The 19,420-nt window shown below is 39.6% G+C and overlaps 1 protein-coding gene across 1 annotated transcript; it reads right to left on the reverse strand.

The window, feature by feature from the left end:
* Window positions 1–241: 241 nt before the first annotated feature.
* Window positions 242–9,306, reverse strand: LOC139449801 (E3 ubiquitin-protein ligase MIB2-like). Its single transcript, XM_071231336.1, has one exon. The coding sequence runs from the start codon at window positions 9,171–9,173 to the stop codon at window positions 7,740–7,742; it is 1,434 nt and encodes a 477-aa protein (XP_071087437.1). The 5' UTR covers window positions 9,174–9,306; the 3' UTR covers window positions 242–7,739.
* Window positions 9,307–19,420: the final 10,114 nt, after the last annotated feature.

The following is a 19,420-nucleotide window of genomic DNA, read 5'->3' on the forward strand; positions in this document are numbered from 1 at the left end:
TTGAAATTAATGTGTCAAACGTTCTTATAGTGAAACACAATATGACGCGGCCTGGGATCAAACTCCGGATCTTCCTCTCTCCAGGAAGATGCTCTATCCTCCAGACCACGGAGGTGGTCTCCCACACATAGAACAGTTATTCAAAGGCTATGGAGAAAAGTTCAGTTTTAATCATAATAAAGACTCATTCTTTTTTATCGGTACTGTTTTCAATTTATTCAAACATTGAACATCATCAATGCTTACACAAATCAAAGCATGCACATGCAGTTATAACAGATATATAAATATACACAATAATTGAGCATTATCCTGATTATGGCGAGTACAGCCAGCAATAGGACAGTATTGATCACACAGGGTGAACAGGGTGGACTAGGTGGACAGGACACCACTCGTTTGGTTACAACACACTATTCCAGGTCATCAAGACCAAAATCTCCACCTTGGCACACTCTTATTACAAGCATGGAATACTGGCGACCGATTCAGCCGTAGAATCAACATGAATACAATTAAAGAATTCCATAGTTCTCTAAACTTTCACATCCACAAATGAAGTCCAAATAGTTCCATGATGGACTACTCATAAAAACATCCATTTTTATATGATGTGTTTCTCATAAAAAATCCTCTCTTTTTTCATTAATATTTTCATAACCGAGACATAGTTTCTGAACTGAACAGTATATCCGAAGCAGTCTATTGGATAATTTATACATATTACATACCATGTATACAGGGATGAGAATGGGTTTTTTAATAAAAGAAAAACACTGAAAGTTAACTGGCGGACAATATGATATTTTTTCATAGCTATATATATAAGGAAAGTTTTTTCATACCTAGAATGAGGGGGGTCAGAAAGGTGTTTTCCTGTGAATGGGGTAGAAGATCTCACGGTATATTGTAATAGCATGCATCATAAAAATTATCCTTGATGTAACGAAATCCGCAGAAAATTCTCATCCCTGGATAATTTGTATGTACACCTGAAAAATGTTACCCACTGCTTACTACATACATTCATATGAAATAAACATTTTGTACATGGTATCCTGTATTTATTTCCCTCACATTGTTTTGGTCTGCAAAGAGATATATAATGAAATACAGAAGAAAAATTGATTATCTAATGACCCGTCTCCTAACTATACCATGGCAGTTGTTTGTTTGACTATAACTGCTTCCATTGCCTCCTTGTATACAAGACTCAGTCCCTGCATCCGTCTGGACTGTGATCTCATACCTACTTTTCAGTAGTTACAAGTGTCATATCTAAACATTCATTTATCAAAACACGAGGCTATTTCCAAAAGATACATGGAAACTGATGATGTATGAAACTTGAGCAGGGCGTATGCTCAGTGTGTGAAATAGTCTCAAATATTGCTGGCCAGGTAGGCTATGCAAATCATGAGGTAAATATTATGAAGTTTGTAACTCTGATCTCGTAACCTTGATTCGTTATGGATACTTATTTTAGTTTTAGTTTTAAAGGTTGTATTGATTGACAGAAATGGGAGAACTTTTGTTGATTTTCATCAACTATTAGAGCAGTGTGCATTAAAAAATCAATAACCAGTCAAATGGCTGTGGACATTTCAAAATCTCAAGATCAGTTCAAATTTGGCTACCCAGGGGCTGGCAGGCAGGTGGCTACTTGCACACTGAATATGCCTAACTTGTTTCTATTGTACATAGGTTTCTTTCAATCTGGTAATATCTGTTTTTTCATCCATATGTAACCATGGTAACAGCCGTTCCAATCTACAGCATACATACCACTGAATCGTTAGTGGCAGTCAATGTCAATATATGAATAAACGCTACATCAGATTGTCAATATATTCCTTTTTGTATTGTAGCTGTGAACATAACCTACAGACACAGAAAAAAGACCCCATTACATATGACCCTAATCTGCCAAACCTTTCCTTCATACAGAAAACCTTGACAAAAAGCATGCAACTCAAATAGGTATTCGGGGAAAAATGATCATCCGTAGTTTTAGATGACAGCCATCATTATTCATGAAGCGCATGCTAACAAAGAGATTTCACAAAGAATAATCTGTAGCAATGCTGTCGGTAATATTACAGATATATGAATACAGTATTCAATCTCCACATAAGCTGCATATTTGTGTAAAATAAACAAAATAAATCAACATTCCCCGAATAATTGTGACTTGCTTGAATAAAAATAAGCTTGAATTTTTTTTTTAAAACAACAGTATTACCATGGTAACAACACTGTGTAATTCCCCAATGTAGGCTGTAATGTCCATAAGTAAACATTTAGGGGGGATGAGGTTGTGTGAATGGTTAATTCAAAGATCATGTCGGTAGAATGACACAAACCGGCGGCCATTTTGTAATGTTCTGTACAACAACATGTCTATTTGCTCATAAATTGCCACAAAACGAGGCAAATGGAAGCAAAGATTTAACCTCAGAGTGCAGGAAGCGACATTTTATGGGGAGGAGTTCTAAACTTTTCAGTCCCCCTGGGTAACTCAGCCCTAGCCTCCAACATTTAGTTTGGGGCCAGTTAGTTTGGAGAAGGGCCAGTAACCTTTGACAGGAGCAAGTCCAGCTGGCTGCATATCAATTTGTCGTTAAATCTTGCCCTGTAATAACTAAATCTGGGATGAGAAGCCACCGAGGAACAGGCCACATTTTTGTATACCAGGCAGTTTGTCTGCTCACATTGTAATCCATCTCTGTTTTAATTCTGTTTGTTGGCTTGACTTATTTTGAATTACTCCAACCTGTCTAAAATAACCATGCTAACACTGTACTGCAGGCAGGGTTAGAAACTAACAGTTTTTGTCCACTAGTCCTTATAATGATAACATATAGCAAAACCCTTAAAATGGGCCCATTTCTACTAGTCCTTAGGATACCATTACTTGGGCAGTTTGGGACTACAGGACTAGTGCCCATTTCTAACGCTGCTGCAGTATATAATTCGAGCAATATCATATATCAGAACCATGATTGTTTCATAAACATAACTTGTCACGTTCACTATGAACTAATTAAGGATATCGAAGAGTAACAGTCACAAAAAGTATAAAAACATGTAGTGTAGCATTGATACGATATACTGGGAATCTCTTTTGAGAAAGAAGTCTTTTCTGCAGGTATGAAAAATAACATTCAATTTTGATTAAATGTCAAGCAATCAGAATCGCAGGAAACAGGATAATACACTCACTTTGTAATTATTTAACATTATTTAGTTGGAGTAAAATTGGATTAAAAATATATGTGTTCGACATGTTCAAGAACAAACATATTGAGTGATAACCGGAATAATCATAGTGTCTAATAGAAAGGAAGCACTTGTTCTTAAATTTGACACTTGTTCAATATTGTGTTGAAATGCCTTCAGAGCATGATGAAAAGTGTGACTGAGTGAGTATTGTTTGATGTCATATCAGTTGTCTTGCAACTATTTGTGGCGTATCACAAGATGTGGGACAATAATCATGAAATATAAACTATCGTAGATATATTGAAAACAGAATTTGCTGGTATTCCTACGTGCCTCACATATTGGACAGATTGATTGATAACATGATACCTACAAGATTGAAACTCAACAGCCAGCTGTGTACCAGGAGTCAATAAAGCTCCACACAGACAAACAGCAAACCTGTTGGGAGCTCTCGGTCAATAGACTACCATATAAACAAGTGACATTTGGGCAGTGACAATATGGTCCTTGTGAGGCCTGATTATGACAAATATGTGGTACCGTATTCGATGTAGTAAGCGCCCCACTCTAATAAGCACCCACGGCCATATTTGCTAATATATAGCAAGTGAACAATCCCAACTGACACCCCTTCTGATTGATCAATGTACACACACAAGGCTTATTTTTTCGCGAAAATAATACCCACTCATGTGTTATATGCACCCTTAATTATGGGCAATCAGATTCTGGAAAAATATATCTGTCGTACATAAACATTTCAGGCTGTCAGCATAAACCACAAAATTTATCTTTCAACTGTTTTTTTTCACCAAAATAATATTCTAATAAGAGCTCCCTATTTCTAATTTTGAGAGAGCCCTGGGCGCTTATTACGTCGAATACGGTATATATAGATATAGCTAAATGGTACTTATGTCAACCTTTGGACTCACAACTCGAGCCGAGCAGATAGTGTGAAGGCATTGTCAGTTTGCAGGTGAAGTTCAGGTAGCAAAGTGTAGCCAATGAACATATACCTGCTGTCCTCAAAACAAGAATGTTTCAGAATTTATTTTCAAATATGACCATTAGTTTTACTGAAATACAAATGTTTTACCTTCAGGACATTATACATACATAAACAAATCTCATTTAGTATATTTACTATGTGACTTTTCAGAAATCCTAATAATCATGATAATAAATGGAGCCCAATTATAAACCATGCTTACCAAATCCCACAGAATATTACAGCACCGATCACACTGCAGTGGTGCAGGTGGATATTAACTCATAATAATGATCATGTGAGATTGTGAATTAAAATAACTACTGTAGATATCATAAAGTACCTTGTCATTCATTATATCTGAAATTCATACAATTATTACTTTAAGTACATGTCTGATGGTAAAATAGCAAGATACCAGATACAAGATAATCAGTTTTTACACCTAACTTATGAAGCAATATTGTTTCCCTTATACCATATTTCATAATGAATATTCAGAGCCAGTTCCACAAAGTAATTGTAGTGCTAAGGTGATTGGAACTCCTAGGCCCACTTGCACAAAGCCATTTTAGCGCTAAGACTCTCGTAAGCCTATGTTAAAGTATGGGAGTTACGATCATCTTAGCGCTAAGATCGTGTTGCACAAGTGGGCCCTGTAATTCAACCTAGAGTTATGCAAGTCTTAAATCTGCAACTGCTTTGTGAGCATAGCCCTGATCAACAGCTTGACATTGTCACTACTGTGAGAGAGTGAGACAGGTTTGAGCCTATTCCAGCAATATTCCAGCAGTATCACGGCTGTGGACACCAGAACGAGCTTTACACAGTGTATGAATGTGGGTGTGAAACCCGATTCTTCAGCACGGCGAGGAAACACTTTAACCACTTGGATACCCTTGTCCTATCACTGCTCATGAAGCAACAACCACGAGACATATCACAAGCATGCATGATATTAAGCTCTATCACAACATGCAATACACTGGAGAAATATCAATTTGGTTACGTTTGTGCTTGCTTAGCATGTTCAGAACATATAACATAAATTAAGGGCATTCAATAAAACATCTTTGTTAATACTGTCATTAATGTTGATGAGTTCAACCATGCCAGGTTTCAGTCAAAAGCTTTAGAGTCTACTCCTTAGGCAGCACTCTACGTAGATTCTAATCTGAGCAAAAGGATGATGATGATGATGATGATGATGATGATATACTTAGTTTATTCATCTTCCTGGACCATATTTTGGGGTATACTTCACCTTTAAGATTTCCCTGCAGTTATGAGACATATCTCCAGATTAACAGGAAACCCTGACAAGTTTGGCTGTCGGTTTGACCAGATGTCTCTCACTGATCACTGTTACAGCCTCACATCAGCTGATTTTAATGTTAAATCCTTTGATAACATACAGTAAACTACAATTACCGTAAACGACGTAATAAGCGCCCAGAGTGCTCTCAAAATTAGAAAAAGGGGGCTCTTATTAGAATATTATTTTGCTGGAAAAAACAGAGTTGAAAGATAGATTTTGTGGTTTATGCTGACAGCCTGAAATGTTATATACAACAAATATATTTTTCCAGAACTTAATTGCCCATCATTAAGGGTACATATAACACACGAGTTTGTATTATACACGAATAAATAAGTCTTGTATACATTGATCAATCGGAAGGGGTGCTAATTGGGATTGTTTAATAGCCAATTTATTAGCTTATTTAAGCGGGGCGCTTATTACGTCGAATATGGTATAAGGAACTCAAAATGACCACTTAGTCTAGTTTGTTGTATCCGTCGTTTGTTATACGCATTTCGACCAGACATCTTTTATCATGTTTCTCGATAAATAACAAAAGCGTGGACTGTACATGTAGAGAATATATCCACTTCAATCACTTCAATTACTATTGTTAATTGAGGGTGTAAATGGAGGACAAGGTGTCAGTACTTAAAGAGTAAATCAAATGCCTTCAATTGTTTATTGACACTTTGAACAGCAGCGCTTGGCCGCGGATGTTTTGATAGGCAGATTGGTGACACGTGAGGAGCTCAGCTCAGGGATAAACAGGTCATTATAAACTTAATTATTATCAATGAGAGAGTAAGCACAGGACCACAAGGTGAGTTCACTATATCTTGTGTTAAATGCACCCTTAATTATGGGCAATTAAATTCTGGAAAATATATCTGTCGTGTATGATACGCACAGACTTTTCTATCGTATGATTTCAGGCTATAAGTATAAACCACAAATTGTACGATCTTTCAACTCTGTTTTTTTCTCACCAAAATTATGTTCTAATAAGAGCCTATTTCTAATTTTGAGAGAGCCCTAGGGGCTTATTACGTCGAATACGGTACTATCTAAAGACATGATGGGATACTGAGATGACAAGTGATGACAGGTAGTGAGTGAGTGAGAGAGAGTGAGTTGGGTTTAACAGTGCTTTTAACATTATTCCAGTCATATCACGGCATGTCAGCTTAATGCCGTGAGGAAAGCCCAAAGTGATGCAGGACTCAGACGTTTATCACTTTGGTGAAACCCAGCATGGGTAGGGTGCTCACAATATAATTGGGGCGAACCAGGATTCGAACCCACAATCACAGGTTTCTGGCATGCCCAAGGGACGCAACTCTGCACAGCGAATCGTGTCATCCCGATGACAGGTAGTGCGTGACAACATCTCCGACATCACATGATTAAACAATGCTAAAAAAGCATCCTGAAAACAGACACTAATTAAACTTGTCAACACGAGATGTAAAACATAATTTTGAAATAAAACAGAAAATAATGATTCTAAAAACATCCCTTGCTCTGCATGCTAAGATTAAGATTGTCTTTCTTGCTAAATATGCCATGCATGTGTGTGTGTGTGATGCGTGTGAGATGCAGCACTATTCCTGTTAAACGACAGTCATATCTGTATATACATGTATGTTTAACAGCAGTAAAATCCAACTTATACCATGTATACTATGTATACCATATACATCACATTTGTGAGCTATGAAATTAGTCCATGGAACTAATATGCATTCTCATAGCAATGAAATAGTTGTGTCTTTGATGCATGCGTAACAGGTAGGTGTAGGTAAAACTAGAAAGACAGATATCAGTGCACAATTAGTGCACAATCTTTTTTGACAGCAGTGTGTAAATGTGAGTGCAAAGTATGTAAATGCATCATTAGCACACTAGAATAGCACCACAGCAGCATTGTTAGATTCAAACGTAATTTGAAAATGTCAATTTTGTCAAGCTTTGATTTAACCATTTAAAAAACAATTGTAAATGATGTCCAGGTAAGCACATGGTAAGTGTATGAAGAATAAATAAATACATGAAATACAAAATATAAAATCAAAAGTTGTTTTTTCTTGTTTGTTTCAAACCATTCTTTCATTATTCCCTCAGAAAGCTAAGTGCATTAAGTGCAGTCTGACAAATATAACCCATATTAAGTTATTCCTAACATAATATAGTTAGAACACACAAGGTATGTTACCATGGTTACAAGCAGTTTAGTTTTACATAGTTCTTCAATCTCTCTGGAAGTGGGAGTTTATCAAGTTCATGAAGTTTCTGCAATGACGCCAAATGGTTCCGCACAGTCTGTTTTGCAAGATGCATCAACTTTGGTGGCTTTGTATGTTGGTACCTGGTCCAAAACTCAAAGATTTCTTCCAGCAAAGGAGTAAGTGACGGGTATCTTGAGAAAAGAGTTTCTTTCGGTGTGTTAATCTCAGCACCTGAGAGCATGAGTAAGCGTACAACGCCAGCATATAAAGAGAAAGTTTCTTGTCCAACAACTGAAAATTCCTGTGGTTCATGATTGGCGTCTGTACTAATTCTTTCCAAGTTCTGAATCTTTTCCGTTGAAACTAAATGCATTGTGTTGGTAAATTCATGCCCATGACTGACCGACTCATCCTGAAATCCATTTGTTTCATCAAGCCTACACAGATAGAGGGCATGAGGTAGAGGGGATCCAAGACCATCTCGACAATTCATATTAGCATCTGCACCTGCTAAGAGCAAACTTTCTACAATAGACACTGAACAATGTTGAAACCGGAGTAATTTTTCCTTTTCCTTAAGCCACCGTTTTGCATTATTGTCACTGTCCATGTCTCTCCTTGCTGAGTTTAAATACTTCAAATTATTTTCCATCGTTTTTAGTGAAAGGACCAACGAAGTATTACCATAGTGGTCACGAATATTCACATGTTTACTGGGTGAAAATTTCAACAGTTGTCGGACACACTCAGAATCCCCTCTCATTGTTGACATGTGGAGAGGCGTATACGAACTCCCCCCACATTGATAGCTGAGTTGTGATGTGGAACAGTGCCGTAGAATAATGTCCAGCACGACTGTATCTCCAAGTTCTGATGCATACATCAGTGTGGATGTATATCGAGCATCATTGATGTTGACATCACACCCACTGTCACAAAGTAACTGAATCAGTCGCCGTCCACTTTCTAGAGATATGGACTCGCACTTCATCCCCTCCAGGACAGAATGAATTAATCTTCCTTGAGATGTTGGTAAGTTTGGACTGCAGCCATTATCAAGAAAAACTTCGACAATGTCCGTAAACCCCAGTTTACAAGCCAATTCTACTGGATTGTTCTTTTTCTTTTCGTGTATGTCAAACGGTGCGGGCTGGAACGCACCTGTCAAGATTAATCGTTGTAAAAGTTCTTTATCTCTCCGAGAAACCGCATCCTCTAAAGTTATTTCCCCACTTGGTTCCTCCAGAGACGAGTACGGCACTTTGCTTGATCCACCTCCGCGTTGTTTGGCTGGGGTGATGATTGTGCTCGTCTGCGACTGAAGCAGGACCTCTCGACTTCGACTCTTTCGACTGAACATGGACGTTTCTTTTTGGTCTTCGGACTTTGAAAATAAGACTTGAACGTGTGAGAAAATACACCCCATGACACCGGAGCGTTATCTGATTAGAAATCGTATCATCATCTACATAAATGCAGTGACGCAGTCATGTTGAGTAAGCCATGATGATCAAATAATATCCCCAAATCGTTTTGACACAATCTCAATATTCCGTCAGGGACGGTTACCGGAAGTTGAGGTCAGTCAAGCAGAGCGTTTAAAAAAAGTATAGCGTTAGATACCCTATAGAGATTTAAAGTATAAGAGATCAACATAACACACTGTAACTAAAATCACATAAGACTCATACTATTATATGTTATATTCGTGTTCTGGTGCGATATCTTTCCTGAAATGAGGTTTCGGATGTATATAGACTTGTACCCTGTCCTGTAGTGCGTCAATGAGCGCAAGCGTTCTACGATAGGCAAACCAGTCGAGATTGTATAATATTTTCCGTACACCCTTTTACATACATTTATATATTTGACGCAGAACTTCAGTTGGAAAGTTTAACTCGAGATAATACACTCACTGCAAAGTTTAGGTGGTAGTGATCTGAGTTTAAACAAAGTTGACAGAAATATTAAAAATGATTAATCCCGCTCTTGTTGATAGATGAAGTTCATAATTCATTGGTATCTCCAAATTATTACATTCTTGGAAATAATATGTCTTATAATACAAATGGGTACGATCTTAAAACTCTGTTATATGAAAATTGGAAATGTTGAAAAATCGGTAAATTAACACTTAGAGAAATTATTCAGTCTATACATCATTTCATCTCGGGGTCTGGCAGATGTTATTAATCAACTGTGATTATCTCACAATTTAAAGACTACATTGTTTGCTCTTATTATTCAATAAGTATTTGAATGTTAGCTGATAAATGTTTGCCCTAAAATCATTGTAGTAAACTGTTATATCATGCAATATATTTTATCATTACGGCATTAATGTTTAAACCAAGATTGGACACAGGGAGTGGCAAGTTGTCAGGCGCGCAGGAATTCACGGTGCTGATGAGTATTCCGCTTTATGAAGTCACCGGGCCGTGGAGGTGACTCCTCATTCTGCCTACACCCATCCTGCGTACGGTAGCACTCGTTCTGCCTACAGAAGCACCCATTCTGCCTACAGGAGCACTCATTCTGCTTCCATCTCATTTTGCCTCCACCAATTCTGCTTACAGTTGCACTCATTCTGCCAACATTCATTCTGCCTACAGTAGCACGTATTCTGGCTACAGCCCATCCTGCCTACACCCATTCTGCCTACAGTCGCACGTATTCTTGCTACAGCTCATTCTGCCTGCACCCATTCTGCTTAGAGTAGCACTCATTCTACCTACATCCATTCTGCCTACAGTAGCACTCATTCTGCGTACAGCTCATTCTGCCTACAGCTCACTCTGCCTACACCCACTCAGCCTACAGTAGCATTCATTCTGCGTACAGCTCATTCTGTCTACAGCTCACTCTGCCTACACCCACTCAGCCTACAGTAGCATTCATTCTGCGTACAGCTCATTCTGCCTACACCCACTCAGCCTACAGTAGCATTCATTCTGCCAGTAGCAGCACTGATTCTGCCTACAGCTCATTCTGCCTTCAGTAAAACACATGCTGTCTACAGTTGCACTCATTCTGCCTACATACATTCTGCCTACAGTAACATTCATTCTACCTCATTCTGCTCATTCTGAATACACTCATTCGCCTACAGTAGCACCCATTAAGTCTACAGCTCATTCTGAATACACCCATTCTGCCTACAGTAGCATTCATTCTGCCTACTGTAGCACTCATTGTGCCTACAGTATCACTCATTCGCTGCCTGGAAAACATCTTCAATTCCTCGGATTGTCGCAGTTTCAAAGTCTGTGAGGACTCAGAGACAAGCCTGTCTTCTGCTCATTAACTTCACTCAGAGTGCGTGAGGTGTGTTTAACGCCGCTTTTAACAGTATTGCAGTTATATCACTGCGTGTCAGCTTAATGTGGGAGGAAAGCGCGAAGTGATGCAGGTCTCAGACGTTTACCACTTCGATGAAACCCACGAGCAAGGGGATGGTGCTGACAAACCTAGAAACATAATCAGGGCGAACCGGGATTCGAACCCACAATCATAGGTTTCTGGCGTGCCCAAGGGACGCAACTCTGCACAGCGAATCGAGGCGCTTTAGACGACTGGACCACCCGTGCCCCCGTTATGCGTAAGAGCAAAGCAAAGGGAACATTTTAGAACAAGCAATGTATACCATATAACTGGCTTCAAAGACTAGGGACCGCCTCCGTGGTCTAGTGGTAGAGCGTCCGCCCGGAGAGCGGAAGGTCCGGGATTCGATCCCCGACCGCGTCATACCAAAAGACGTTAAAATATGGTACTTGTTGTTACCCTGTCTAGTGTTCGGCATTAAGGGGCTAAAACAAGGACTGGTCGGCTCGGAGTCAGTATACTGTGTCGGCATCAGTCCTGACTAGTACAAGCAGCCACACAAACACACACACGTACATGAACGTCGCTATATAAGTGCAATAATCTTTGAAGCGACGTTAAACCCCATTTCACCTCACCTAACCTCAAAGACTAGAACATGCATAACATCTATCATCCATAGATAATGCTTGCAATCATGTTCAGCATCTCATCTGAGTCAAAAGCTGTCTCAGCACCATCATTTATGACAAGGAAGGGAGTGTTGTGCTGTCACTGTCTTGGAGGTCTACTTCAGCAAGTGTTGTGGGTAATGTTGGTTGGTTCTTTCGTCTGTATCAACAGGTCGGCATCAATACTTGTGAAGGAAGGGTCGTGGAAGGGGCAATAGCATCAATTTCCCCTTTGTAAATCTCATGAATTTGAGTAACCTCACCTCTGGCCCGTGTTCTGGGGGTAATCACGACGAAGGACCCCTGTGTCTTCTACCAAGGGACGACTGTGAGTAGATGCCGACTTGAGATAGTCCCCCGCGCTCACGCGTCCCTTACAAGCAGGAAATACACATTACAACGTGTAGCACTCTGACGCTGTACATGCAGTCGGCATCGAAAACCATCTTAAACTGCCCGTTAGCCACCAACCTGTAATGTTATACAGTCAACGTTCTGAAGACCAGGCATTTTGCATGCAGACTGGTGGCTCGTGGTCTTGTGCACAGCGCACAGATCACAAATCAAGTGAAGTTAAGCAACGTCGGTCTCGGAGAGTAGTTGGATGGGTGACCACGTTCAGCAGCTTGACTCCTGAGAGTTTCTAGGGCTTCGGTGCTGCCCCCATGTACAAATGAGGTGTCTCATTAGGCAAGTGACTTTCTTCGAAATGTTCCTCTGTTCACCCAGCAGTGAGTGGGTACCCGGTAGGACGAGATAATGTAATGTGGCTGTTAACCTTCTAGCGCCTCACAGGCAGCTGGGGTTGTATACTCCCCAGGGAGCTGAGAATGAAAATTGAGTGCTCACTGATCCATTGACCGGGGCAATAATAGTGTAGCGCTATGAGCATCCACTTGGTGAATGGAATCTGGCGCATAATAATTGCAGTTGTTATTATTGTTATTGAATTATATGTCACTTCTAGATTTCTACTTATACAGTGTGAGCTGTTATTGTGGGGCCTGGGTTGTGCAGTCACTAGAAGCCATGTCAGGCTGCATGTTATGGGACAAGATAGGTTGCTATGTATTCATATTTCTTTATATACTGGTCTTTCTAATTTGTGTTAAACCCGCGAAGATCCGGGTTAGAATAGGTCTTCAGCAACCCATTCTTGCAGTAAAAGGCGAAAATGCTTGTCGTATGAAGCGACTTACGGGATCGGGTGGTCAGGCTTGATGACGTGGTTGATGTATGTCATCGTATCCAAATTGTGTGGATTGAAACTCATGATATCCATCACTGGATTATCTGGTCCAGACTCGATTATTTACAGACCGCCTTCATATAGCTGGAATATTGCTGAGTGCGACGTTTAAGAAACAAAAACAAACTAATTTGTGTTAAGAGGCATAGTCTATTATGGGAAAGGGAAAACAGGTATTCAGTAAGCATTCAGTCACATAGAACGTATCCCTATCTCCTAATACGTATCATGTATTATAAACTGTAGGCAGAATGAGAGGTAACCGCTGTGGATCATGTTGTTTTGTTCGAGTAAACAGATGAATTAGTTCACAGATTATGCGTTTATTTGATAACACCTACCTCTAGTGAAATCTGGGAACATGTTTCAACGACGGATCATTCAGGTTACCGTTTTAATATATGTCTCTTTGATCATAAGAAAAGGTTATGAAAACAGAAACACAAATTCGAAGGTTTGTGAAATGTTTATGTTATAAACACACGCAGGTCCTTCGATGGAATTTCCGTGACGTATCGAAAAAAATATCTCGGGAAGTCAATACATGTTTCAGCATCTCAACATTCTCACACCAATACATTCATCACCATCTCAACATTCTCACACCAATACATGTATCCCCATCTCAACATTCTCACACCAATACATGCGTCACCATCTCAACATTCTCACACCAATACATGTATCCCCATCTAAACATTCTCACACTAATACATTCATCACCATCTCAACATTCTCACACCAATACATTCATCACCATCTCAACATTCTCACACCAATACATTCATCACCATCTCAACATTCTCACACCAATACATTCATCACCATCTCAACATTCTCACACCAATACATTCATCACCATCTCAACATTCTCACACCAATGCATTCATCACCATCTCAACATTCTCACACCAATACATGTGTCACCATCTCAACATTCTCACACCAATACATGTATCACCATCTCAACATTCTCACACCAATACATTCATCACCATCTCAACATTCTCACAACAATACATGTATCACCATCTCAACTTTCTCACGCCTATACATGTATCACCATCTCAACATTCTCACACCAATACATGTTTCAGAATCTCAACATTCTAACACAAATACATTCATCACCATCTCAACATTCTCACACCAATACATTCATCACCATCTCAATATTCTCACACCAATACATGTGTCACCATCTCAACATTCTCACATCAATACATTCATCACCATCTCAACATTCTCACACCAATACATTCATCACCATCTCAACATTCTCACACCAATACATGTGTCAGCATCTCAACATTCTCACACCAATACATGTATCAGCATCTCAACATTCTCACACCAATACATTCATCACCATCTCAACATTCTCACACCAATACACGCGTCACCATCTCAACATTCTCACACCAATACATGTATCACCATCTCAACATTCTCACACCAATACATTCATCACCATCTCAACATTCTCACGCCAATACATGTATCACCATCTCAACATTCTCACACCAATACATGTGTCACCATCTCAACATTCTCACACCAATACATGTGTCACCATCTCAACATTCTCACACCAATACACGCATCACCATCTCAACATTCTCACACCAATACATGTATCAGCATCTCAACATTATCACACCAATACATGTATCACCATCTCAACATTCTCACACCAATACATGTGTCAGCATCTCAACATTCTCACACCAATACATGTATCAGCATCTCAACATTCTCACACCAATACATTCATCACCATCTCAACATTCTCACACCAATACACGCGTCACCATCTCAACATTCTCACACCAATACATGTATCACCATCTCAACATTCTCACACCAATACATTCATCACCATCTCAACATTCTCACGCCAATACATGTATCACCATCTCAACATTCTCACACCAATACATGTGTCACCATCTCAACATTCTCACACCAATACATGTGTCACCATCTCAACATTCTCACACCAATACACGCATCACCATCTCAACATTCTCACACCAATACATGTATCAGCATCTCAACATTATCACACCAATACATGTATCACCATCTCATCATTCTCACACCAATACATGTATCACCATCTCAACATTCTCACACCAATACATTCATCACCATCTCAACATTCTCACACCAATACACGCGTCACCATCTCAACATTCTCACACCAATACATGTATCACCATCTCAACATTCTCACACTAATACATTCATCCCCATCTCAACATTCTCACACCAATACATGTGTCACCATCTCAACATTCTCACACCAATACATTCGTCACCATCTCAACATTCTCACACCAATACACGCGTCACCATCTCAACATTCTCACACCAATTCATTCATCACCATCTCAACATTCTCACACCAATACATGCGTCACCATCTCAACATTCTCACGCCAATACATGTGTCACCATCTCAACATTCTCACGCCAATACACGCGTCACCATCTCAACATTCTCACACCAATTCATTCATCACCATCTCAACATTCTCACACCAATACATGCGTCACCATCTCAACATTCTCACACCAATACATTCATCACCATCTCAACATTCTCACACAAATACATATATCAGCATCTCAACATTCTCACACCAATACATTCATCACCATCTCAACATTCTCACACCAATACATGTATCAGCATCTCAACATTCTCACACCAATACATGTATCAGCATCTCAACATTTTCACACCAATACACGCGTGACCATCTCAACATTCTCACACCAATACATTCATCACCATCTCAACATTCTCACACCAATACATTCATCACCATCTCAACATTCTCACACCAATACATTCATCACCATCTCAACATTCTCACACCAATGCATTCATCACCATCTCAACATTCTCACACCAATACATGTGTCACCATCTCAACATTATCACACCAATACATGTATCACCATCTCAACATTCTCACACCAATACATTCATCACCATCTCAACATTCTCACACCAATACATTCATCACCATCTCAACTTTCTCACGCCTATACATGTATCACCATCTCAACATTCTCACACCAATACATGTTTCAGAATCTCAACATTCTAACACAAATACATTCATCACCATCTCAACATTCTCACACCAATACATTCATCACCATCTCAACATTCTCACACCAATACATGTGTCACCATCTCAACATTCTCACACCAATACATTCATCACCATCTCAACATTCTCACACCAATACATTCATCACCATCTCAACATTCTCACACCAATACATGTGTCAGCATCTCAACATTCTCACACCAATACATGTATCAGCATCTCAACATTCTCACACCAATACATTCATCACCATCTCAACATTCTCACACCAATACACGCGTCACCATCTCAACATTCTCACACCAATACATGTATCACCATCTCAACATTCTCACACCAATACATTCATCACCATCTCAACATTCTCACGCCAATACATGTATCACCATCTCAACATTCTCACACCAATACATGTGTCACCATCTCAACATTCTCACACCAATACATGTGTCAGCATCTCAACATTCTCACACCAATACATGTATCACCATCTCAACATTCTCACACCAATACATTCATCACCATCTCAACATTCTCACACCAATACACGCGTCACCATCTCAACATTCTCACACCAATACATGTATCACCATCTCAACATTCTCACACCAATACATTCATCACCATCTCAACATTCTCACGCCAATACATGTATCACCATCTCAACATTCTCACACCAATACATTCATCACCATCTCAACATTCTCACACCAATACATGTGTCACCATCTCAACATTCTCACACCAATACACGCATCACCATCTCAACATTATCACACCAATACATGTATCACCATCTCAACATTCTCACACCAATACATGTATCCCCATCTCAACATTCTCACACCAATACATGTATCACCATCTCAACATTCTCACACCAATACATTCATCACCATCTCAACATTCTCACACCAATACACGCGTCACCATTTCAACATTCTCACACCAATACATTCATCACCATCTCAACATTCTCACACCAATACACGCGTGACCATCTCAACATTCTCACACCAATACATGTGTCACCATCTCAACATTCTCACACCAATACATGTATCACCATCTCAACATTCTCACACGAATACACGCGTCACCATCTCAACATTCTCACACCAATTCATTCATCACCATCTCAACATTCTCACACCAATACATGCGTCACCATCTCAACATTCTCACGCCAATACATGTGTCACCATCTCAACATTCTCACACCAATACACGCGTCACCATCTCAACATTCTCACACCAATTCATTCATCACCATCTCAACATTCTCACACCAATACACGCGTCACCATCTCAACATTCTCACACCAATACACGCGTCACCATCTCAACATTCTCACACCGATACATGTGTCACCATCTCAACATTCTCACACCAATACATGTATCAGCATCTCAACATTTTCACACCAATACATGTATCAGCATCTCAACATTCTCACACCAATACATTCATCACCATCTCAACATTCTCACACCAATACATGTATCAGCATCTCAACATTCTCACACCAATACATTCATCACCATCTCAACATTCTCACACCAATACACGCGTCACCATCTCAACATTCTCACACCAATACATGTATCACCATCTCAACATTCTCACACCAATACATTCATCACCATCTCAACATTCTCACACCAATACATGTATCACCATCTCAACATTCTCACACCAATACATGTGTCACCATCTCAACATTCTCACACCAATACATGTGTCACCATCTCAACATTCTCACACCAATACACGCATCACCATCTCAACATTCTCACACCAATACATGTATCAGCATCTCAACATTATCACACCAATACATGTATCACCATCTCAACATTCTCACACCAATACATGTGTCACCATCTCAACATTCTCACACCAATACACGCATCACCATCTCAACATTCTCACACCAATACATGTATCAGCATCTCAACATTATCACACCAATACATGTATCACCATCTCAACATTCTCACACCAATACATGTATCACCATCTCAACATTCTCACACCAATACATGTATCACCATCTCAACATTCTCACACCAATACATTCATCACCATCTCAACATTCTCACACCAATACACGCGTCACCATCTCAACATTCTCACACCAATACATTCATCACCATCTCAACATTCTCACACCAATACATTCATCACCATCTCAACATTCTCACACCAATACATGTGTCAGCATCTCAACATTCTCACACCAATACATGTATCACCATCTCAACATTCTCACACGAATACACGCGTCACCATCTCAACATTCTCACACCAATTCATTCATCACCATCTCAACATTCTCACACCAATACATGCGTCACCATCTCAACATTCTCACGCCAATACATGTGTCACCATCTCAACATTCTCACACCAATACACGCGTCACCATCTCAACATTCTCACACCAATTCATTCATCACCATCTCAACATTCTCACACCAATACACGCGTCACCATCTCAACATTCTCACACCAATACACGCGTCACCATCTCAACATTCTCACACCGATACATGTGTCACCATCTCAACATTCTCACACCAATACATGTATCAGCATCTCAACATTTTCACACCAATACATGTATCAGCATCTCAACATTCTCACACCAATACATTCATCACCATCTCAACATTCTCACACCAATACATGTATCACCATCTCAACATTCTCACACCAATACATGTGTCACCATCTCAACATTCTCACACCATTACATTCATCACCATCTCAACATTCTCACGCCAATACATGTATCACCATCTCAACATTCTCACACCAATACATGTGTCACCATCTCAACATTCTCACACCAATACATGTGTCACCATCTCAACATTCTCACACCAATACACGCATCACCATCTCAACATTCTCACACCAATACATGTATCAGCATCTCAACATTATCACACCAATACATGTATCACCATCTCAACATTCTCACACCAATACATGTGTCACCATCTCAACATTCTCACACCAATACACGCATCACCATCTCAACATTCTCACACCAATACATGTATCAGCATCTCAACATTATCACACCAATACATGTATCACCATCTCAACATTCTCACGCCAATACATGTATCACCATCTCAACATTCTCACACCAATACATGTATCACCATCTCAACATTCTCACACCAATACATTCATCACCATCTCAACATTCTCACACCAATACACGCGTCACCATCTCAACATTCTCACACCAATACATTCATCACCATCTCAACATTCTCACACCAATACATTCAT

The sequence above is a fragment of the Haliotis cracherodii genome, unplaced genomic scaffold, assembly GCF_022045235.1.
Source record: "Haliotis cracherodii isolate W230 unplaced genomic scaffold, xgHalCrac1.p SCAF_8, whole genome shotgun sequence".
In the NCBI taxonomy this organism is placed as follows: Eukaryota; Metazoa; Mollusca; class Gastropoda; order Lepetellida; family Haliotidae; genus Haliotis; species Haliotis cracherodii.